General features: G+C 36.8%; 4 protein-coding genes across 32 annotated transcripts; 1 reads left to right on the top strand and 3 right to left on the bottom strand.

The window, feature by feature from the left end:
- Positions 1-175: 175 nt before the first annotated feature.
- LOC116012782 (spliceosome-associated protein 130 A) lies at positions 176-5,526 on the bottom strand. Its single transcript, XM_031252442.1, has 4 exons — positions 2,338-5,526; positions 1,463-1,954; positions 798-955; positions 176-572 (listed from the first exon to the last, which is right to left on the bottom strand). The coding sequence occupies exons 1-3, from the start codon at positions 5,344-5,346 to the stop codon at positions 818-820; spliced, it is 3,639 nt and encodes a 1,212-aa protein (XP_031108302.1). The 5' UTR covers positions 5,347-5,526; the 3' UTR covers positions 176-572; positions 798-817.
- A 2,360-nt stretch (positions 5,527-7,886) lies between these two features.
- LOC116012783 (glutathione S-transferase DHAR2-like) lies at positions 7,887-10,292 on the top strand. Its single transcript, XM_031252443.1, has 6 exons — positions 7,887-8,031; positions 8,117-8,207; positions 8,291-8,434; positions 9,078-9,195; positions 9,301-9,441; positions 10,032-10,292. The coding sequence occupies exons 1-6, from the start codon at positions 7,974-7,976 to the stop codon at positions 10,119-10,121; spliced, it is 642 nt and encodes a 213-aa protein (XP_031108303.1). The 5' UTR covers positions 7,887-7,973; the 3' UTR covers positions 10,122-10,292.
- Positions 10,293-11,024: 732 nt separating this feature from the next.
- Positions 11,025-16,457, bottom strand: LOC116012784. 27 transcript variants are annotated; one of them, XR_004097206.1, is made up of 7 exons: positions 16,210-16,457; positions 14,771-15,072; positions 13,860-13,978; positions 12,699-12,747; positions 11,845-12,489; positions 11,610-11,703; positions 11,025-11,411 (listed from the first exon to the last, which is right to left on the bottom strand). XR_004097206.1 is itself a non-coding variant. In XM_031252444.1 (7 exons), exons 1-5 carry the CDS (start codon positions 16,250-16,252, stop codon positions 12,404-12,406), a joined length of 480 nt encoding a protein of 159 aa, XP_031108304.1. In that variant the 5' UTR covers positions 16,253-16,457; the 3' UTR covers positions 11,025-11,411; positions 11,610-11,703; positions 11,845-12,403. The 27 variants fall into 27 exon arrangements, 1 of the variants encoding a protein (XP_031108304.1); XM_031252444.1 differs by lacking the exon at positions 12,699-12,747 and having other exon boundaries at positions 13,860-13,986; positions 14,771-14,841; positions 14,920-15,072; XR_004097199.1 differs by adding an exon at positions 15,799-15,990 and having other exon boundaries at positions 11,845-13,986; positions 14,771-15,077.
- A 1,855-nt stretch (positions 16,458-18,312) lies between these two features.
- Positions 18,313-22,287, bottom strand: LOC116012506. Of its 3 annotated transcripts, none has more exons than XM_031252056.1 (4): positions 22,138-22,287; positions 19,613-20,517; positions 19,297-19,402; positions 18,313-18,904 (listed from the first exon to the last, which is right to left on the bottom strand). In XM_031252056.1, the coding sequence occupies exons 2-4, from the start codon at positions 19,643-19,645 to the stop codon at positions 18,729-18,731; spliced, it is 315 nt and encodes a 104-aa protein (XP_031107916.1). In that variant the 5' UTR covers positions 19,646-20,517; positions 22,138-22,287; the 3' UTR covers positions 18,313-18,728. The 3 variants fall into 3 exon arrangements, with proteins under 3 accessions (XP_031107916.1, XP_031107918.1, XP_031107919.1); XM_031252058.1 differs by having other exon boundaries at positions 20,384-20,517; XM_031252059.1 differs by lacking the exon at positions 22,138-22,287 and adding an exon at positions 21,650-21,909 and having other exon boundaries at positions 20,384-20,517.
- Between the last annotated feature and the right edge of the window lie 495 nt (positions 22,288-22,782).

Genomic DNA, 22,782 nt, shown 5'->3' with positions numbered 1-22,782 from the left:
ATGAACAATTTAAACTGATTCACTGTTATCATTTGCCGAGTTTGATTCAAAGTACACCTTCAGATAGCAATACCTTTATTCGAACTAGACTTATTACCATCAAACAAATTTCTAGAACAAAAAGTATTCATCAGTGCATGTTTGGTAATTTGTAGCACATGTAGAAAAGCGAGCATCGTTCAAACATTGAAAATGAAAATTGTATAGCAGCCTACTCAAGTATGCAGAAGCTGAAAATGGATCATCAGTATTACAAATTTTCCAGGGCTGAATAATTATGCATGAAAATTTCGAAAAGAGCCAATTACACAAAGGTGATTCCTAGTAGATCTGATACAAAATAATTACAACAGAAAGAAATGAGGGGAGCCATGATGTTAAAGGCGATAATGCGATAATTTCTACTCGGAAGAGTGCAGTACTGTTCTTGGTATTCTTCTTCTGTGCTCACTTTCCTCCTGCAACTGCATTCTTCGATAAAACGGGTGAATCAGCCTCAGGCTCGTATGCAGCATACTCCATCATCTTATAGTCACCATTAGATGTAGTTTAATAGAAATGCAAACCATGATCTGCGAAAACAAATGTCCAAATGCTTCCGTGTTGTTAAAGCATGTATTGATGGACATATTAATCATATGGACTTGTAACGTCATATGGTGACCACGCATAAATGGGGAAGAATTATGTGGACTAAGCAACTGACACTAAAAAAATGATACCGTAAAACACAAGGAGATGATGCTATGTCTTTTCAACTAGCTGCGTGAAAAAAGATAAATGTTGGTTAAGGTTACCTATGTTGAAGATTTATCTCTCATATGATTTTGTTCCTTATTTCTTCCAGTTTTTTCAAAATCTCCCCTGGAGTTCTATCTAGCTCATCTGCAATTTTGCGCTGCATGTCCATAGGCAAAGTCGGGAACTGTTCGCACAAGTCTCCATCAATCACATCCTGCAAAATTATTTCAACGCTTCAGTGTCACACTATTGTCTATGGATGATGCTAGCTGTATACTAACACGTAATAATATTGTATCACTATCAACAATGGCAACTAAGAAAAAATGGCTCCAAAGGAATGAAAATAGAGCATAGATTGTAATAAATCATGGGCACAGGTGAAAGTGAGGGGTAGACAGCCCAAATTGATATAAATGTCCAGCTTCTACTTTTTGAAGTAGATAAGCTTCAAAATAAGCTAGGCCGCCACCCAAACACTAGACAACTCAGCTTTTACTTATCATCATGGCATTTCACTTTGATAGAAAGGCTCCATAAAATTGTAAAAGAGGGAACTAAAAAAGTAGAATCCTTCTAATGGGCAGCAGCAACCAATCTTTTAACAATATGAGTACTCGTAAAAAACAAAAACAAAAACAAAAAAAAAATCTATGACAAATCCAATACTTAAGTGAATGTTGTGCAAATACAAACAAAAGCTGGTTGAATATTATTTTACCTTGACAGGGAAGTATGCAGATCTGTAGGCCATGTGGTCTCTGCCACACAATGGTGGGTTCTCCTGCCTCAAATGCATCTCCAAATGAGAAAAGAAGTCAACATCATCCCTAGAGGTAAATGGAAGCATTGCACCTACGCTCCCCATAACACTCCCATAGATGACGCACTCCCCACCTCCCGGAATAAGTGATGCCCTTTGCAGGCAGCTAACCACATCACCAACATGAAACTGCACAATCTCTTCAACCTTGTTGGGTGCTCCATTCAGCTTTCCCTGTTCCCATTTTATCTTCCCGCCAGTTGGATCTTCTTCAATCTCATCTGACACATCCTGTGGCAGACGCACAAAATAGATGTTCCCAAACTTGTCTGCCCCTGCCATGGTGTCAAAGTCCACATGGCATGTTGCAGTAAGCCATCTTGGAACTGTGTCATCAGCAAATATGTAAAGTTGGTTCTCATCGCGGCGATACTTGCAATAGTGGAATGACTGACAAAAAGAGCACAAAATGTTAGCAAATAACACAGGAAGCAAGAACATTTAATTAAACGCACCAGAAAGAAATTAGAATTAGAGCAAATACAGCAAATGAGATGCAAAAATTAACAATAAACACAGAAAGCAAGAACAGTTAATTCATGCCAGAATGAAATTACAATTAGAGGAAATTTGACAAAAAGAAAAGCACAAAATATTCGGAAAGCAAGATTCTTAAAATTATGTGCCAGAAAGAAAGTAGAATTAGAAGGAAAAAATGAGTAGGCTTAATTTCTCCCTTAACTAAACCATACTACATCAAAAAGATTATTTCACAAGAAAGAAAGTCCAAATACTTCCAAGCTATATATGGAACTACTGGAGACAATACATACCTCTTGAATGTCACCAACATAAATGCGATCACGGTAGGTAGTAATAGATGTGATTGTGCTAGGGAAGAGCTTATTCTCACACTTCCTTAGGAGTCTTTTCTTCCCCAAATCATACAACCTAAGGACGGGTCCAATCCCAGCCAATAGTCTTCCTTGGAACTGGCACAATGCAAGAGGAACCTCTTCCACTTGTGTCTTGTGCAAAAGTTCAAGTACCCTTCCATCTTCCTTGAATTTGTAAATATGTATGTATGCAGCTTCAAATGATCGCTTGGGCCAAAATTGCAGTCCCTTTGTGGTACCAACAGCAAGAAGTGCTCCGTGCTCCTTATCATGGAAATTTACAGTGCATATACTAAATGCAGCTTCATTGTCCTGAAGTTCAAGCAGACAAGTGGTCTGAGTTGTCCTTGGGTCAAGGATTCTGATGCAGGAGACCCATTTGTCTGACTCTGCCTTTGGATAACCATACTGCTCATCAGAGAGTGGATCCTCATTATCCTCTTCATCACCTCCATTCTCCATTTTATCTGAATTGCCATTGACCCCCATTCCAGCATCAGCAAAGCACTCCTTTTTAGCATTTTCACGTTCTTCTGCAGTAAGTGCTCCTTGATCACTCTCAATGATTACTGCTAGCTTCCGTTTAGGTTGAAGCACAAATTTCCTTGGGGTATATCTCAAAGGTATAGCTGTTTCATTGAATGTTTCCCCCAATCTTTCAATAGTAAAAACCCTCAAGGCATCACCAGCAACAGCAACTACACCTTCAGCACACTGATCAGATGAAAATGATGCAGCATATTCAAGTGTTTCATATGATAGTGGTGTTAAAAGGAAATGTCCTTGGTGAATATAACCAAGCCAGGGTCTACTGGACAAGCAGAGCATTGCACGCCTTCCCCTCACAATAATAGAAAAGAGCTTAGGAGCCCTAAGCCCTAAGAACCTTGAACGAGCATCTGAAAGCTGACCTGTTACCATATCCACTACTGTTCTGAACAAAACCCCATTTTGTAAACCAGCATTCAAAAAGAGACTAGCAGGATGGTCTGCACCATCCTCCCCACCAACAGAAGCCTGAACTTCTAGAAAGAGGAGAGAGTCTGGAGGGGAAGACACACTTTGCAAACTCAGTATCTGCATACAGTCATCCGGATCCAGTGACAGAATACGGATGGTGTTGTCATATGATCCAACAGCAAGGAAGCGAGACCTCTGTCTGCCTTCAGGAACAGGGGCAATGTCCAAACAAGCTACATCACCTGACATCTCATGCTTCTCAACCTCCATCAACTGACCAGTCATGTCAACTTCAAAATATATAAGCTCACCTCCACTCAGGGCAATTACCACCTGGAGTCTATTAGACCCAACCTTAACAATAGTTCTCTTCCCAGGAGTTCTCCACTCGTTAATGCGCCCATCTTCTCTAATATGCCGAATGCCACTAGGGTGAACTTGCATAAGGGAGTCATCTCCAATCAACGAGACAGAGAGTGATGGAGTAGTATCTAGAAATCCACTATCACTAACTTCTTCAACAGTCTCACCAATAGAAAGCACAAGAGTTGCATTTGCAAATGAGACGACAATATAAGCATCAAATTCATCATTGACATTCTTTTTCACAGTCCATACAGCACTTGGGACGCCAGGAAGCTGTGAAACAGCCATTTCACTAACAGCCAAACCAGGTCTCAGTATCCGCAAAGATGATCGAGGACCTCTCCCACAGAGTGAAAATATTTGGGGAGTCTCTTCCTCAAAAAGATTTATCACTTTCATGTCCATGATTGGCATCAAGCTCTCCACTTGATCAATCCTAACAAGATTCTTCAGCTTCCTTGGCTGGAAAAATACAGGCTGGAAACCTTCATCAGTTTCCATAAGTGTAGATGATGAAGCTTCAACATCTGGATCATCTCCTATTGCCTGAAACTGATACAAAGCATGGTTCCCAAACTCTGATGCAGCAAACAGGAAACCTGACTTCAAAACACATAATGAAGACGTGACTGGAATTGTATCAAAGTACTTGATCTTTAACTCCTTAACCCTGTCATTGTCATGATCCAAAGTAACCTTAAAAATATCTCCATACTCCGTTTGCAAAAGAAAGAAAAACATGGACTTCTGCTTATGCATAGCAGCTGAAACAATCAGAACACCTCGCTCAGCAGGCAAATCTGCACGCCTAGGAATCACAGCCCGAATATCAGGATGACCTTGGTTCTTATATATAACAAAATTTTCAGCACACACAAGCACACCACTCGGTCCATCCCCACCACCAGGAACAGTCACAAGAAGGTTAGCACCATTATCAACCTGTTCTGACCACTTCCTGGAGACGTGATTAAGCCCCAAGTCCAACTCATAAAATGTCAAATGTTTCTGAGCCTCACTGGCAGCTTGGCCAGTTGGATCCTGATCAGCCTCAGAATAATCCAACTCAACCGCAGCGAATATGGGGTTATCAAATCCACAATCAACACCACATATCGAGTACGTTATTGTGTGGCTCTTGTGAGCTTCTAGAGGTGAGGAAATCGTTAACCTAGCTGCAGTATCCCTATTCAAAACATAAACAAGCTTCTGTTTCTCACAAGCCCCGATCATAACAGCCCTACCTTTCGGGTCAATCGCCAGGTACTGACCCGGAACGATTCTCCTACATCCAGACTTCCCGAAAGTCTCCTGATGGACTTTATCGAAACAATTCTTCTCCTTATTATACTCCAATATCACTATCCTTCCCGAATCCGACCCCACCACAATGTAATCTTTCTGAGCGCCAGTAAGTCGAAACTGAGCTAACGAACGAATGGCACCGAAGATTTCAACGGAGAGGAGGGTTTGGAGCTTACCGTTGTCATCAGGGCGGAGGAGGTCGAGGACTTTGCCACGGGCGACTACAATTTCTTGCACTTTTCCGCCGGAGAAGCTCCCGTTGATGGCACACAGTATGCCGGTAGGCTTCTGGAGAGTGAGACTGTAGAGATACATAATGGCGGGTCAGCCGGGGGGAAATGGGGAGTTGTTAAAACCCTAGTAGTTGTTCTGGGTTGCAGAAGTTTGGGTGTTTCAGAGAGAAAAATAGAGTGGAATCGAAAAATTAGGGTTTAGAGATGAGAGTTTCGAAAATGAGCATAAACCCAGATAAGGCCGTGTTTGGCGTTGTCACATATCGGGCGGTTATACCCATTTTGCTTTTCGAGCGTAGAGTGGTTTGCAATATAAAACATAAAATAAAATGATGTATTGTCATCTTATGGCATCACTGATCATTTTTACAAAGAATTAATACTTTGATTTATGGTAAAATTACCATTGTTATTCGAACGTGAGCCCCGAGTGAAATTTACTTTGTGATTTATTTTACTTTTTGGGCGATGATATACACATAATAGTTTACAAAATAAAATATAAAATTATATATTAAGTATGGATATCCATTAAGTATTGATAAGTTGATACGCCTTGGTATCTAAATGTCCTACTTTGAGCAAGAACAGACTTCACTTTCGTACTTCGAGTGTACGTAACTCCAAGATTTAAACAAGATAATGAAAGGAAAAGAAGCCAATGATAATTCTCATTCCTTTGCTTTTGCCTTGTACATTGTATTTAAAGGTACTGATGTAGCTACGGGAAAAGAAGAGGGACAAAAATTAAAGTGCATATTTTAAAGTAATAATTGCAACTAATTAATGCAAATAGTTAGACGCTTGCTTGCTCAAGATAATCTGCCAAAGACCATTCACATCTTCCATGCATGCATAGCTGTAGATAATTAAGACCTTTGCTCTAGGGAATTGCCAAACGATTGATATCCTTCATTTACCCATAAACAAATGAATCATCTTGTTTGTGTCTGCGATTGCGGTTTAACCGACGAGGTGGCAAGTTATTATTTGTTGTGTGCGGTGAAGGCTCCGTATCATAAGTGTTTATTTGTCTATATTTTGTCTCTTTCGCTAAGTCATTTTGTTTATAGATCATTTCAAGTTTCATGAGAATTAGTGTTTATTTATGTTATTTTGTAATGAGTATGAGTTGGAAAGCATTGGAAGCAGAGATGAACATTTTTATGCATTCTGATGAGCGTTGGAGTCAAATGGAAGCCAAATATGAAGTTATGCAGATTCGTGTAATCCTCCTAAGGAAGTCTAAGATTGGTATTTTCAGTGATCCTAGTCATTTAGACAAACCAAAACAAAAGAAGAGCAAAAGATCAATGCATTACAATTTTCACTCATTTTGACCACTATTCGATTATTGGGCCATATCTCAACATAGGAATGTCCAAATGATGTAATTCTTGAGTCATTGAAAAAATCAACTTGAAGGGCTACAACTTTGGTGAAGACCACAAAGGCCAATGAAATGTTTTTGGTGGTGACAAATAGCCTAGAAGTCAAAATAGTTGCATACAATTTTGCTTATAGCGATAAATGCAATTTCTAGAGATGAGGTACATGGCCACCCCCACAGGCCGTAGAGGTGGGCGTGGAGGTGACTGCTAGAAATGGTGAAATGCACTGTAAATCAGCCAAAAAGATACAGTCACCCCCACGGTCGTGGGGCTACTGCTCTGTTTATATTTAAGCTCATTTTGAACTCGATTTTGACCCATGGTTGAACCCTATATAGTCTCTTTCACTTCATTTCATATTTTTTAAATTAGATTAAGCTTAGATTTATGTTCTTTAACACTTTTGAAACTTGTAATCTTAGATTTGAAGCTTGAATTTCAAGATTCTACCACTCATTTCAATATAGAAGCTTTATTTCTCTTAACTCTTTTCTTTTGCAATATTTTGGTTTTCGACTATTAAAATGTTCATATTTGGTCTCATGGCTTTTAAATTATTGCCACATTTGATCATGTACTAAAATTTTTAGATTTGGTCCAATAATTTTTAAATCATTGTCAAATTTGATCCATCCAACATAAATTGTAGTTATGTGAAAAATTTTCTGGCAAGTGAATTATTAAGGGTAAAAATTAATTTTTTTTCCTAATACTTTTTTTTTTGAACTTATTTTTTCCTTCCGAATCACCTTCTTCATTTTTTTTCCCAATGGGACTAAATAAAGTTATTGTGTTATACACTATATATTTTATATAGTGTAAAAATCAAGGTGTACTAAAAAAAATAAAATAGACCAACAATAAAAATAAAGAAAAATACGTAGTACTATTTATATTCCTAAATTTTATTCTTTTTCATAAATCTTGAATGTAAACAATTTTTAACACAAAAAATGTCAAAAACCTTGTGGTCTAGTGGCACTCAGTGTCTCGGTTTACACTCCCACATGAATGATGAGAGCACTCTTTGTACTTTCGTACTTTGAGAAAGTAGCTATAAACAGATACATTGTAACGGAGTCAACAGTACTAATAAAAAAAAACACAAAAAATGAAAATATTTATCTATATTTAGTATTTATACTACACCAAGAAGAATAATTGATGGAGTAAAATTTGGTACTTCTAACTCATAAATAAATGCCTTTCGCGTGGCATTAAAAAACGCCACGCCGTTTTGTGAGCTATAGAGAGATCTCTGGAATAGAATCATCGTCGTCTTCTTCACTTTCACTACGCTACCCACATTTTCTCAATCATGGCGGTGGAGCTCTGTGTCAAGGCTGCTACTGGCGCCCCTGATGATCTTGGAGACTGTAATCTCTCCTTCCCCACCCGTTTCTCTTCGTTTTCCAGATTTATCTAATTTATCTATAACTCTGATGCTTTTTGTTCATTTAGGCCCATTTAGCCAGCGGGTAACACTGACCCTGGAGGAAAAGAATATCCCTTACAAGATTCATCTTATCAACACTAGCGACAAGCCTGAATGGTAACCTTCCTCGCAATTGGCCCCTTCTGTTGCGTAGAGTTACTTTTTACACTTTGATTTGATGTTGAGCTATTGGATTTCAGGTTCCTGAAGGCAAATCCTGAGGGGAAGGTTCCGGTGATCAAATTCGAGGACAAATGGATTTCTGATTCTGATGTGATTGTTGGGATCATTGAAGAGAAATACCCAAACCCTTCTCTCTCAGCTCCCCCTGAAGTTGCCTCTGTGTAATTGTCCTCATTACTTTCTCTTTCCATTTGATGCATACACAAATTGTTTATATTGCTATATGCATTTCCTGTAAGGTGCATAAACTCAGAATGTGTTATTAGTTTCATTTTAACCTTCTCTAGGCAAATTATACTGTGGACCCGGGTCCAAAATACACAATTTACATACTACGTGTTCACAATTTATATACTGAGTGTTCACAATTTATATACTGAATGTTCACAATTTGAATTGTGAACATTCAATATGTAAATTGTTACGGGTCCATGGTATAACTATTGCAATTCCCTGCAACCGGGCTGTTCTCTTTGTTCCAATGACTAAAATAGAACTAATAACACATTCTGAGTGTTCAAATTTAACTCTTCCTGGATAATGGAATAATGGTGAACAAGTTAAGGTTGAATGGTTGATAAACTTTTGGGTAATAACTCGTTGGAGAACTTAATGGAGTGAGTATCAAATGTTCAAGGCTAGATGGTGGCTTCATAGTTCCTGCCTTCATTTTTCACTTCATAATAGCTACTCCGTATTAAGTAATATTCGTAATAGTGAGTTGCGTACTGGTTTTCTCTGTTCTACCTTTTATTTGATTTTGGCATCTACAGATTTTAATAATACGGTTCTATGAATTGGCAGTGGCTCTAAGATATTTCCCTCTTTCGTTAAGTTTCTGACAAGCAAGGACCCCAGTGATGGTACCGAGCAAGCTCTGGTTGAGGAACTCAAGGCATTGGATGAACATCTCAAGGCTCATGTATGGATTTTTCGTATGCAGTGATTGCAATATTACTAGAATTAAACACTACATGCCTACCTCAAATGTCTAATGGATGCAAATTTCATTTCAATTCATGTTTAGGGACCATTTGTCAATGGGGAGAATATCTGTTCTGTTGATCTGAGTTTGGCACCGAAGCTGTATCACCTTGTGGTGGTACTTGGTCATTACAAGAAATGGAGTGTCCCGGAGAACTTGACTCACGTGCATAATTACTTGAAGGTATGTGACTATCTCATCTCAATGCCAGCCTATGTCTGTCGACTGTTCATGCTTCACACTGTTTCTTAATTTACTTTTGGACATAAAAGAGTTCAATGACTTGTTCAATTGTGAGCATATAGAAGTTTGGGAATGCAGATGTAGCTTTGTTAGGTAACAATTTTCGAACGTTTTAGTGGTATGAAGCCAAATGCACTGTAGGAATAGTTGGAACTTTCTGTTCATATCGGCTGCTAATTTGATCAGGTCTTATTATTCTGCATCAAAATTTTACAAAATAATTGCATTCAAAGTAGTATTTCATAATTCTATTTTTGTTTTCATGACTTTTAACGACAGTTTAGTGATTTCATATTGATTGGCTTTTAGATTTGAGCTTTAGCGAGTGTACTATATGATTCACAAAAGAATACTTGGCATACATACTGCTGATTTATTTTTCTGTGTTCTTTAAATCTGTATATACTTTTTCCATCTATCTATATATACATTATTTGCAGATCGTGAATTCTGTTTGATATATATAATACACCGAAACTTAGAAGAAAATGGAAGTTAGGGTTTGATTCTCACCGATTATTATCCTGCAGTTGCTCTTTGCTCGGGAGTCTTTCCAGAAGACGAAGCCTCCAAAAGAAGAGTATGTCATTGCAGGGTGGGCTTCAAAGGTTAATGCATGAATCAATCCCAAATTGTAGAGCTGAAGATGCATTATTTTCATGTTTAATGAACTCTAGACAAGACTGTAAGCTCCTTGTTAGATAAAATAGTTATGCAGGATGATATATGGACCAATGGTCTTATTATATGGCATACTTAATAAAATGGCTATTGGTATGGTGTTTATTTTTGTTGAACCTTGCATTTTTGGTCCCTATCTGTATGAGGCTTCACAAACAATGAGATTAAAAGTGGTGACGACTATAACATAGAGACTGACTAAATTTAGTAATTTACTACGGAGTATTATTCTATGGTTTGGTTCAAGAACTAAAAGTGCAATTTTTCTTATATGGATTGGCCTATTGGTATGTCATTTCTTTATCATGAGTCGTTCTGTTGACAACTTAAGGATTAAAAGTGATCATGTATATGATACAGGAACTAAATTTGTAATTACACTATAACTCAGGGACTAAAAAGGGTAATTTCACCCATGGTTTGGCCAGTGATTTCATCATTAGTGTGGCCACTTGAGCATAGGTATGATCTGCTATTGTTCCAAATCTTGAAAAGTGCATAAGGTAGTCTACAGGCTTTTAACATTTCTCTTTTTACTGGAAAACAACTATTCATGTACGAGGAGCAATTTCAGCCTTGGCTGTTGACTTCATAACCACAATATTATAAGTTTGACTCTTAATAAAAATGATCTATTGATCTTTTCGATTTGAGCCGTCAATTATGAGCAATCTAGGGTTTACCTAGTGCACAGGGATAATGGTAGAGGGAAAAAACTATTGATATATGACATTCTAGGGTTTACCTAGTGCACAGGGATAATGGTAGACGGAAAAAACTATTGATATATGACATTACACCTTGTACAACCATGCAAGGAAATAACAAAACAAAACCATATATATTGGACAACAAAGAATATTAATATACTATGAAAATTCATTATTTTGGCAACAAAGAATACCAATATGTCAATATGCTATGAAATTTTATAAATGTTTGGAAAATGGTTGAGGGTTTCCCTCTATCACTCCCAAAAAAAAACCTACTCATATATGGCATTACACCTTGTACAACCATGCAAGGAAATAACAAAACAAAACCAACATGTCTCTGCCGATCAGCTCCTCCGTCCCTGGGGGAGGGTGCTCATGTTCAAACCACTCCGGGCCTTGATAAGCTCCGAAATTAGCAAGATGGTCAGCCACCATGTTCTGCCTCTGAAGTTAACTTTCCAGTCCTTTTCCTTCCAATGGTGGATATCCTCGATAATATCTCTCATCGGACCTCTAAAGAATATTAATACCCTATGAAAATTCATTATTTGGACAAAAAAGAATACCAATATGCTATGAAATTCCAGGCATGTATAGATGTTTTTGTGCAGAAAAAGACCTCCACTAGGACCACTAGTGCACAAGTTTCAGTCATTCATCTCTACAGGTTTGTTACTGAGGAAGAAAACAATGGGGATTGATTCTGCTTACCTTGGGATGTGGCAAACATTGCTTGGTGATGAATTTGTCTGCACCGCAGAAGATGATCTAGTACTGGACCACATAATAGGTAGTACGCTCATACCTGTTATGATGCAGAGAATACGGGTCAGAGTAAGGCTAAATGCCTTGGCAAGTGTATTACCAAACTGCAGGCCATATGAAGATGAAGCACAAGCACGGATCACTTTCAGATGGCCTATGAATCGCTTGTCCTCTCTCTTACCATTTTCTGGATCATTGCGGTTGTCTCAGCCTCTGGCGTTTCATCTTCTGTTCTCGAGTGCTTCTGCAAAATATATGAATATAAAGTTGCAAACACCAAAACAGTCACAGTAACACAATGTCTGTTCTTGAGTGCTTCTGCAAAATATATGAATATAAAGTTGCAAACACCAAAACAGTCACAGTAACATAATGTCCATAGGGAAGTAGGAATATTGATTAACAGTCATTTGGAAATGATTCATGTTTCAGTTACATAGGGAAGTAGGAATATTGATTAACAGTCATCTGGAAATGATTCATGTGTCAGTTACCATGTGTATATGTATGAAGTAGATGAATTCCCCGTGATAATACTGAAGTACAAACACAAGCACAAGAAAAAAAAATCACGTAAAGTGCAATGAACATTACTATATTAGGGTAAAAATGATAAGGATTGGTGATGTGAGGCTAAGAGTCCCATGTGAGAGATAGATAATAAATGGCAGAGAGAGATTACAGGAGATTGTAAATATTCATAATTTGGAAGTTCTTGACAAATTATTTGGAATTTCTGATCATTTGTCTTGATCGACAGCAAGCATACAATCCTCCTGTCTGTGGTGAAGGCCTCCCTTCCTTGAGTTCAAATGGGAACTGAGCACTGCAATAGCATCTTTTGGACATTGAACCCAATCTTTGAAAATAAAATAAATAAATAATAATCCACAAAGATACAAGATTATGTAATGTTTTATTAGCTGGATTACCCTCAACAGTGCAATGCATCCCTCAAAGTAACATCAAATTCATCAGTGTTGCTTTACAAGTTAGATTTTATTCTCACTCCCTCCAAAAGTTCTAGCATCTTACCTCTTCTATTTCTTCAGTCCTTTTCCCCTCTTTCTTGAGACATCGATAGCTGAATTGTTAACAAATCAACATGGTTGAAAAAATCACTAGGCGCTCGGGGAGCGCCTAGCCGCCTGTGTGTGTGTTTTTTTTTTTTTTAATTGTTTAAAATTTTTAATTTTTTAAGACTTGATAATTACAAACTATTTAATACTTTAATAGTTAATACTAAAATATTAACCTAAAAAACATTTAGAGTTTGAACAATTTAGGGTTACTTTGCTCAAAACCATGTCGGTTTGAGTGAAATAACCCATTTAAAAAAGAAGGAAACAATAGCTAATCGGCCGACTAGGCGACCTAGGAGGCCTAGGCAGTCAAAGCCTAGGCGGCCAACCGCCTAGACCACCAATTATGGTGATACTCTAGGTGGCCGGCCAGCGCCTAGCGCCTAGGCGGGATTTTTGCAACACTGCAAATCAGTAATCACATGGTCCAAAACAGATCACGATATATAATGAACCTTTGGGACCATTTACAAATGTTCACTGTCAACGTGCCAAATATGTCATTGTAATCTAGAGACAACAGCCAATCACGCCACTTATGGACAAACTGTAAAACTAGAACAGGTTTAAAAAGAAAAACAATGATGCCAAAATAAGAATCATTCTTACTTTGCAGTAACGAATAAAAGGGCATTAAATTTTTATTTTTTTTTAAATAAAAGACGAAGAAGAAGAAGAAGAAGAAGAAGAAGCTGTGCTGATGAATGTGCAAGGAAGCATGATTGAAGTTTATGTACTTTGTGAATATGATATTATTAGCATTGTACAAATATTTTCCCTTGGCAGTCTGCATATCAGAAATGACAACCCTTCATTATCACAGTATGACAACTTTTCCTTGTATTTTACTCCGTATTAATTTTGATATTAGGAACAAAGCTTATATTTTTTCATATTGATTGACTTTTAGATTTGAGCTTTAGCGAGTCTACTATATGATTCGCAAAAGAATACTTGGCATACATACTGCTGATTTATTTTTCGGTGTTCTTTAAATCTGTATATACTTTTTCCATCTATCTATACATACATTATTTGCAGATCGTGAATTCTGTTTGATATATATAATACACCGAAACTTAGAAGAAAATGGAAGTTGGGGTTTGATTCTCACCGATCATTATCCTGCAGTTGCTCTTTGCTCGGGAGTCTTTCCAGAAGATGAAGCCTCCAAATGAAGAGTGCGTCATTGCAGGGTGGGCTTCAAAGGTTAATGCATGAATCAATCCCAAACTGTAGAGCTGAAGATGCATTATTTTCATGTTTAATGAACTCTAGACAAGACTGTAAGCTCTTTGTCAGATAAAATAGTTATGCAGGATGATATATGGACCAATGTTCTTATTATATGGCATACTTAATAAAATGGCTATTGGTATGGTGTTTCTTTTTGTTGAACCTTGCACTTTTGGTCCCTATCGGTAAGAGGCTTCACAAACAATGAGATTAAAAGTGGTGATGACTATAACATAGAGACTAAATTTACTATTATTCTATGGTTCAGGAACTAAAAGTACAATTTTTCTTATATGGATTGGCTATTGGTATGGCATTTCTTTTTCATGAGTCTTCATTTTGTTGACAACTTAAGGATTAAAAGTGATAATGTATATGATACAGGAGCTAAATTTGTAATTACACTATAACTCAGGACTAAAAGTTGTAGTTTCGCCTTAATCTTATGATGGTTTGGCCAGTGATTTCATCATTAGTGTGGCCACTTCAGCATAGGTATGATTTGCTATTGTTCCAAAACTTGAAAAGTCTAAGATTCTGATGAAGCATAAGGTAGTCTCCAGGCTTTTAACATTTCTCTTTTTATTGGAAAACAACTATTCATCGATGAAAGTATAGATGTTTGGATAATGGTTATCACTCCAAAAAAAAAAAACCTACTCATATATGGCATTACACCTTGACCTTGTACAACCATGCAAGGAAATAACAAAACAAAACCATATATATAGTGGACAACAAAGAATATTAATATACTATGAAATTCATTATTTGGACAACAAAGAATACCAATATGCTATGAAATTCCAGGCATGTATAGATGTTTGTGTGCAGAAACAGCAAGCCTGCCTCCAGGACCACTAGTGCACAAGTTTCAGTCATTCATCTCTACAGGTTTGTTACTGAGGAAGAAAACAATGGGGGTCGATTCTGCTTACCTTGGGATGTGGGTGACGAATTTGTCTGCACTGCAGAAGATGATCTAGTACTGGACCACATAATAGGTAGTACGTTCATACCTGTTATGATGCAGAGAATACGGGTCAGAGTAAACGCTAAATGCCTTGGCGAGTGTATCCAACAGCCGATCTCTGCACTTATGGACAAACTGTAAAATTAGAACAGATTGAAAAAGAAAAACAATGATGCCAAAATAAGAATCATTCTTACTTTGCAGTAACGAATAAAAGGGCATTAAAATTATTTAAAAAATAAAAAATAAAAGACGAAGAAGAAGAAGAAGCTGTGTTGATGAATGTGCAAGGAAGCATGCTTGAAGTTTATGTACTCTGTGAATATGATATTATTAACATTGTACAAATATTTTCCCTTGGCAGTCTGCATATCAGAAAAGGCAACCCTTCATTATCACAGTATGGCAACTTTTCCTTGTATTTTATTAAATTTGATAGTAGGAACAAAGCTTATATTTTTTGTGGGCAAAACATACAATCAATTAGACAAATTTTTGTTCATTGTTTTCTTTTGCTAAAAGATGAGAGAATATGACTACTACATTGCTGGGTAATAGACTTGATCAAACAACTTATCACTGCAGAATACTAACAAACAGATGAGAAACTGGTAATCCAACCATTTGAACCATTCAATATTACTCAAAGAAAACAATATCAAGCCTTTCATGTCTTGAGCTATATTTCATTGCCCAGTTCGAAAATTTAATGGTTTTGTCTCTGTACCCTAAACATAGATGATAAAACATAGGTGCTCACACAGGTAGCTCAGTTGGTTCCTAAGTAATAGATTGTGGGGAAGGACACATGATCGAGCATGGGCAACTGTAGTGTGAGACTTACACCCAATGTGGTGGGCTCCTTGCCAAGTCGGACATTGATCTTCCCACCTAATGGACAGCGAGTCTCGTGTACTATCCTGTCGGGCGAGGTGTGGGGCCAGGCAAGGGAATTTCGACTTTTGTGGGCGAGATGATAAAATATAGGCGTTCATGAAATCACTACCATTTCTTTCTGGAATCATCACTCATAAACCTGAAAAGGGAAGGATATGTGACCCTTCCTTACTACTTCCTCATTGTCTCAGTGGTAGAATAATTTTATAGGTTTAATGAAAATTTAAGATTTATCAGGGTTTCCAGTTTTATTAGATAGCACAAGCAATCAAAGCAGCATATGTAATAGATTATATACTGATATACACACAACCGTATTCAAATGAGACAACAGAATTCTTCGAAGAAAAAATCTTACCTCTAGATTGAGAAAGGCCCTCAGATTCTTCACAATTCACCATAGCATTTGATCCTGCAACCAAAAAAACCGTAAATATTTATGCATAAAATTTACAGCTTTGAGTTTTCACTCCATAAACGGCTTTCCAGCAGGTGCCATTTTCAGAAAAAATTTAGCTGCAATTTTGAATTAGGTTGGTGACAAATGCTTCCAGGTAAAATACTGTAGCTGCCTACACATAAATATCTAAGAATATGTAGCTACGCTTTTTCAAACAAAAAATGTAGCTACGCTGTGTTGGTTTATGTTATCAATAATATCTGAAATTTTAAAGAATGTCATGTGTCCATCACTACAGCTTTTTCCTTGTCTCAAATCACCCTGAGTTTTTGTTTTTGTTTTTTTTTTTTTTTTAAAATTATTTTATTTTATTAGCATTCTCAATAGTTAAATTTTTGTATAAATTTTAAGATGTCACGTAAGAGAGAAATGAGGAAAAAAATTTTGGAAGAGTTATGTTAATATGCTCGATTGGGCGTTGCTGTCTCCACAGTTGACGTGTACGCGAAGGAGGGCGAATTTCTCTTATTTTTGGGTGAGTCTCACTTTGGAGACAAAAAACAAGTTCTTCTGTTAAGACCTAAAATCTTCTCTCCCATTTTTCTCTCATTTACATGCGCAAGCCCACCTTGTTCAGCACAATTATTTTTGTTTAAATTCCATTTCAACATCGTGAAAGGTTACATAGGGAAAATTTGGGAAAAATGTTGAGGGTAAATAAAATTTTAGAAATAAATATTTTCAATTATATCTTATTTTAGTCCAAAGTGTGAATTGAATAGCCATTGATAGTAGATGAGGCCATTTGACCCTTATACCTTCTAAATTTGACATTCATATTTTAAAATTAACTAACATATAAAAGTTAAACCCAATATATAATGTGTATATATTATTATTACCAGATAAAATAATAAAATATATGGTGGATGCATGTGCATGTTAATAATAGTGGAAAAGATAATGCAAGTTCTAACACTAAGGGTATGTTTCCATAATGTATAAAAAAACGTAATAAAAAAATGGACATAAATTAATGGTATAAGCTTCCTTCGCACGTATTAGTTTTTAGATTTATGAAAATAATAATAACAACAACAATAATAAGGCAAGAACCGTTGGGACGGAGGTTAGTCTTCTGGCTGTCGACTGGAGGGATACCTTGGGAAAAAACCCAAAATAAGGCAAAAACCTGTGTAAGACTGTCTTAAGGATCCTTGTCCGTGAGACATGTTGGATCAATATGAAATATAATGCTTATACTAGCAAATGTAATACTAAATCAAGAATAAAATATTTATTACTTATATGGAAAAATGTAATACTTTTGAAAAAGAATGTAATACTTTTACTTTTTTTTTTGTTTGAGTACTTTTACATTTTCATTTAAAATTATTACATTTTTCATCAAAAGTATTACATTTTCCTTTATAAGTGCAACATTATTTATAAAGAAAAAAAATAATACTTTTGATTAAAAAAAATAATACTTTTACATCAAAATATAATAGTATTACATTTGTCCTCAAATGTATTATGTTTTCTTTGCATATTGATCCAATCCGATCAAAATATAAGAGTATTACATTTGTCCTCAAATGTATTATGTTTTCTTTGCATATTGATCCAATCCGATCAATCTCGCGGATAAGGATTCGTGATACAATGATATATGACCCCAAAAACAATAATATAGTGAATTTATTATATGAACTCCAAAAGTGTGTGTCCACCAAACCGTTCAATAACTATTTGTATAATTAATTGTATCAATTTATTATGCGATTGCAATTGCATTTTCTTAACAAAAATTACTCTCTTTTTAACACCAATCAACCATAACAATAAGAATCCAATAACACTCATAATTAATCACTCTAAGAGTTAATGCAATAAGGAATTGCTCATACAGTTAATTTGGTAATCACAATGCTACAAGTTTAACTAACTTTCATATGACGGCAGGGTCACAAGACAAGAGTTACTCAGTGCACACCCTTAGAGTAGTGATTGTGGGTTTCGGAAAGGTGAATGATTGCAATGTGAAATAGAGAAGTATTATACAAGAATTTTTGTATTAATACATATAACAGAAACAGTGCCATACAAAATGTTGTACAGAGCTAAAAGAGAGTGGTGGAGCCAAATTTTAATTCACAGCAAAGAACACATGGCGATTCCCTGAATCCCGGTGCGTCCACATATGCTTACCAGGCTACCGGCTTCTGTAACTTGTCGTTCTCAAAGATTTCAGCACAGGTTTCTGTGATCATATCAGAGCTATTGTGGGCATAGTGGCAATCTCCCCACTTTAGGATACAGCATATGTTAATTAGGAACTGCATGGACCACCAGTACTCTCATGGAGGGACCACAGTGTAAATATATTCTCCTTGAGATTGGCTGGGAGTGAAGGATGGTTTATAAGCTTCCTGCCAACCAGAACTCAAAAGGTTAGATCGTTTTCGAATGCTATATTACTTGCCTAAACCCTTTGAGGGATCGTTGTCAGAATCTTTGTTAGCATCGTGATCTGAAATCATTTTCTGGATCATTGCGCTCGTCTCTGCTTCCGACATTCGGTTGTCTTTCGTCTGGGATTGAGCGTATGCAGCAAAGAATTCTGGGTTCTCTTTCTCTAACTCGTTCCACACTGCAGGAATCAATTGTTGATTCAGGCCATCATTATTAGACAGCTCTGTTGTATTAACACTGTTACTGTTGCTTTTGCATAAGAACCTGCTTCCTAATGCTTATTTTATTTGCCCGTAACATGAAGTGACTAGGAAGTTTTCTAAAACTCACATCTAAGACCAGGAAACCATTAGCTATGCAGTGCCAACCAAATTTTCTCTTAGTTAACTACCCTAGTTTTCTGAATAGCCCCGTGACCCAGTTATACAGACACGAGTTCATTGTTAAAAACACACCTTTTACAGGATTATGCCCTTTGAGGGTTTATTTAAAGGTTTTTTCTGCATGCATGCATATGATATCAACTGTTCAGAACAAAAGATGATTGGAAAAGGTATGCACAACACTCACCAGTTGCAGTTATGACTGGTTCGATGTTCGCATGCTTAGAGAGAGCTTCCATGCACTCTTCTTTGTTCATGTGGAAGATCAGGCACTTCTCTATCAGGTGCTGCACCTGGATGAGATTACAAGTTCAAAGATCATAACAAACAAAAAAAGTAAGAGACTCTCAGGAAATATCACTCAAAATAATGACTAAAGAGCCTTGAGCACATGTTTTTACAGTTAGAAACAATCAGAAAATCAAGGTAGCATAACCATGAAGATAAGTTGATCAACATTCAGTAATGGTCAGAAATCGAAGCTACTCATCCGTTTCAATTACCATATGTATATATGAAGCAGATGAATCCCCCATATTAACTATAGATGACAGATTGTCGCAAATATTAGTTGAAGAAACAATAGAATATGGGAGACAAGTTCAGAAAGAGTATTGGGTAGTAAGAGATCATGAATTGAGAAAGGAGTAGCTATATACTGTAGGAAAGGAGACTTAATGGTGGAGTGGGGTAAGGACTCCCACGTGGGAGATTGCTGATAATTGGTGGAGAGGGGATTAGAGGAGATTTGTAAATGACTATTTATTTGTCTTATTGCATTGTCCATAGGCAGCCACCTCCACGTGATGAATGGGTCCCCCCTAATGCCCCTATGTAGCAATTGTATAAAATGGACAACCCCAAATTTCCCAGATGGCATACCCCTATTGAAGCAAATTATCTACTCAGCAACCATCTACCAATCACCTGGAAACATGTGGCCAATTGATCAAATATACTAGGGCAAACTTGTACCTCGCTTAATTTCCTTAAAAAATTATGCTTCTGTACAAGGACAGGCACAATGTTGTTTGGAAGGATATGATTAGCAATCAGCATAAGAGTAACCACTGACCCACAACAATTGCAAGGTAGTGTAAATTCTTTAATATGCTCATCATGAACTATGACAAAGCATCTATATCTCTCCCCTTCACTAGAAAAGCCAGGCCGAGTGGAGATACTAATTCTGTTTCAGGATTTTACTGCCAATACTTTGGCTTGCATCTCCCTGTTTCAATCAAGTGAACTAGCAGCGCAAGTCCTTGGTTTACCTTTTGGACCATTACTTGGTTGTTTGATAACTAAACATACATCTCAATGATCACAACCATATGATCAGCTTCTTCTTTGACTGGAAACCCTAAGCTCGAGCCTACCTTTCAATTGGTTAACCTGCTTTTAATGCCTGCATATGAAAGAAGAATGACATTTGTAATATGGAGCTTTTTTAGGGTACAATTGATCTAACCAACTTTTAATAAAAGAATGATGTGTGATCACAGCTGTGAAAAATAGTATTGATTTTTTCAAGTTACAGTTACTAATATATGCATATGAATCATATTATGATCAGTGAGCTGTTTTTTTAATTGTCCCTTTTAGTGTTTCTGACACAGTCCCTCTTATATATGATTATAAGCAAACAGACAGTACTGGCACATTATACCAACTAGCATGCAACTAGACATCCAAACAAAAATAAAACGTTTCTCGCTCAAGATATTTCATCAAAATGTTTATCCTTATCTAGCCCACATAATTGAGGCCATGGAAAGTTATAGAAGGGATTCTGCTGGATGATTTCTCTTATCGTTAATAACATACACATCCAGTCATCCAGAAGAACCTATAAGAGGATATGGGCAATATGCTATGTGTGGTTCTTGCGAGGTTTGTACTGTTCCTGAATTCAACCTACCGGTTTAAACCAGAAATCTTCCAAAGAGATCCAAAAGCTATCAGCATAGGAGTAAGAAGCATGAGCTACTTATCAGGAAAAAAGGAAAATAAATAAATAAAAGGTAGCATGTGAACCCCACGCAAAGCAGAGGAACACATTACACACAGGCACGTGACCATGACCAAATATTCCAACTTCCTTGCCAGGTCAACAACTATCAATGGTCGTGGTTGCATTAGAGTTGTAATCCAACTACACACGTACCAAAAGGTGATTGGTTAATGTTATGGACGGAAAACTTCAGTTTCTTACTCCATACAATACTTTCAACATCGATTGTGAGACAGAAAATGACACAAGCATGAGTTCAATTGATGGCAAGTGCAAACACAAATTTTGCATATTCGTCTGATTCCAACATCAAAAAAATAGAATGGTGACTGGCATACCCTTAGAGAACAACCTTATCACAGCAAATGGTTATTTATAAAACAGGAAGGAGCATGTATAAGATATGATATCCCTTAATTAGCCATTACCCCACAGGCCAAAGGATCAATTTCTAATGTACTAATGACACCGAATCCTTGATTCTGGGAGGCTAAAATTAGCAAAAATTACAAGTGATTACAATTACCAAGCTGGACCCAGTTCTGCCTATAATTGGAAATGAAGAAAGCGATGCTTCAACACGAACAAGAGTGACGCAATGTTGATGGAAAAACACGATTTGATTCCTCAGGCCAATTATTTCAAGATCAAATGGCTCCAGAAATCCCCAATCTTTGTTTAAGTTCACACAAAATATGAAAATTTAACCAAATATTCTTATAATTTCTGATTATAAATGCTTTTGAAGCCCCCAAATGGACAGCTAACATTCGAAGACCTGGCATGAGAATGAACTCCCTACCACACAAAGTTACGGTTGGTTTATCGATGAATTATTGAAGATTACACACAAAAAGATAACAGAGATATGTCCATTCATAGACAGTGTATATCAGCAACAATCATAGCGTTAAGAAAATATGTACTGCTGAACAGAACAATTCGACGAGAAAGCGACAAATTGAATGCACTAATGGTCCTAAATGGAGGTTAAAGGCTGTAGAAATTCTTTACCGTCCCGATGAAATCCCCGTCGCCGGTAATTCCATTTTGCTTCCGTTCTGGAGCAGATTTTGACCGTAACCTGCAAACCACACAGATGTTTTACAGCGAGCCCCAACCCCAAAGACGATAGCTTAGAGTCATTTTCATTAAATCCAAAAGCGTTTAAAAAAATTTTGATTCAACAGAAATCAGGCATTGATAATAGCTAATATGCGATTATGGCTAGACGATTATAACAAATTTTATATATCTAAACAGATCAACATTTCATTAATTATTTGTTAAGCGCAACTTGGAGTAAATGAGCAAGCGGCTCGCAAACCGTTCGGTCAAATTCGAGCTCGAGCGGCTCGTGTAACAATCGAGTCAAGTTCAAGCTCTAATATCTTAGGTTCGTGGTGACGGCAATAATGGTTACTGGAGTAATATTGATAAGTAAGTAAGAATAGTTTGAGTACAAATGTTTTAGTACAATAGACAAGTGAGTAACAATGCCACAATGTAGATTTGTGTACTTAGTGAGAGTGAGTGATTTGAGTACACTATAGTAGTGTTGTGTATCATAAATCAAAGTCCCCATCCTCAACCACAAATCCGCTACTTATAATATGACTGCAATGGCTCTTTCTCTAGTGAGTGTAACAGAGTGCTAGT

This window comes from Ipomoea triloba, chromosome 3 (genome assembly GCF_003576645.1).
Source record: "Ipomoea triloba cultivar NCNSP0323 chromosome 3, ASM357664v1".
Lineage (NCBI taxonomy): Eukaryota > Viridiplantae > Streptophyta > Magnoliopsida > Solanales > Convolvulaceae > Ipomoea > Ipomoea triloba.
Note: the sequence above shows the minus strand (reverse complement) of the source record. Positions and strands in the feature narration are given on the sequence as shown.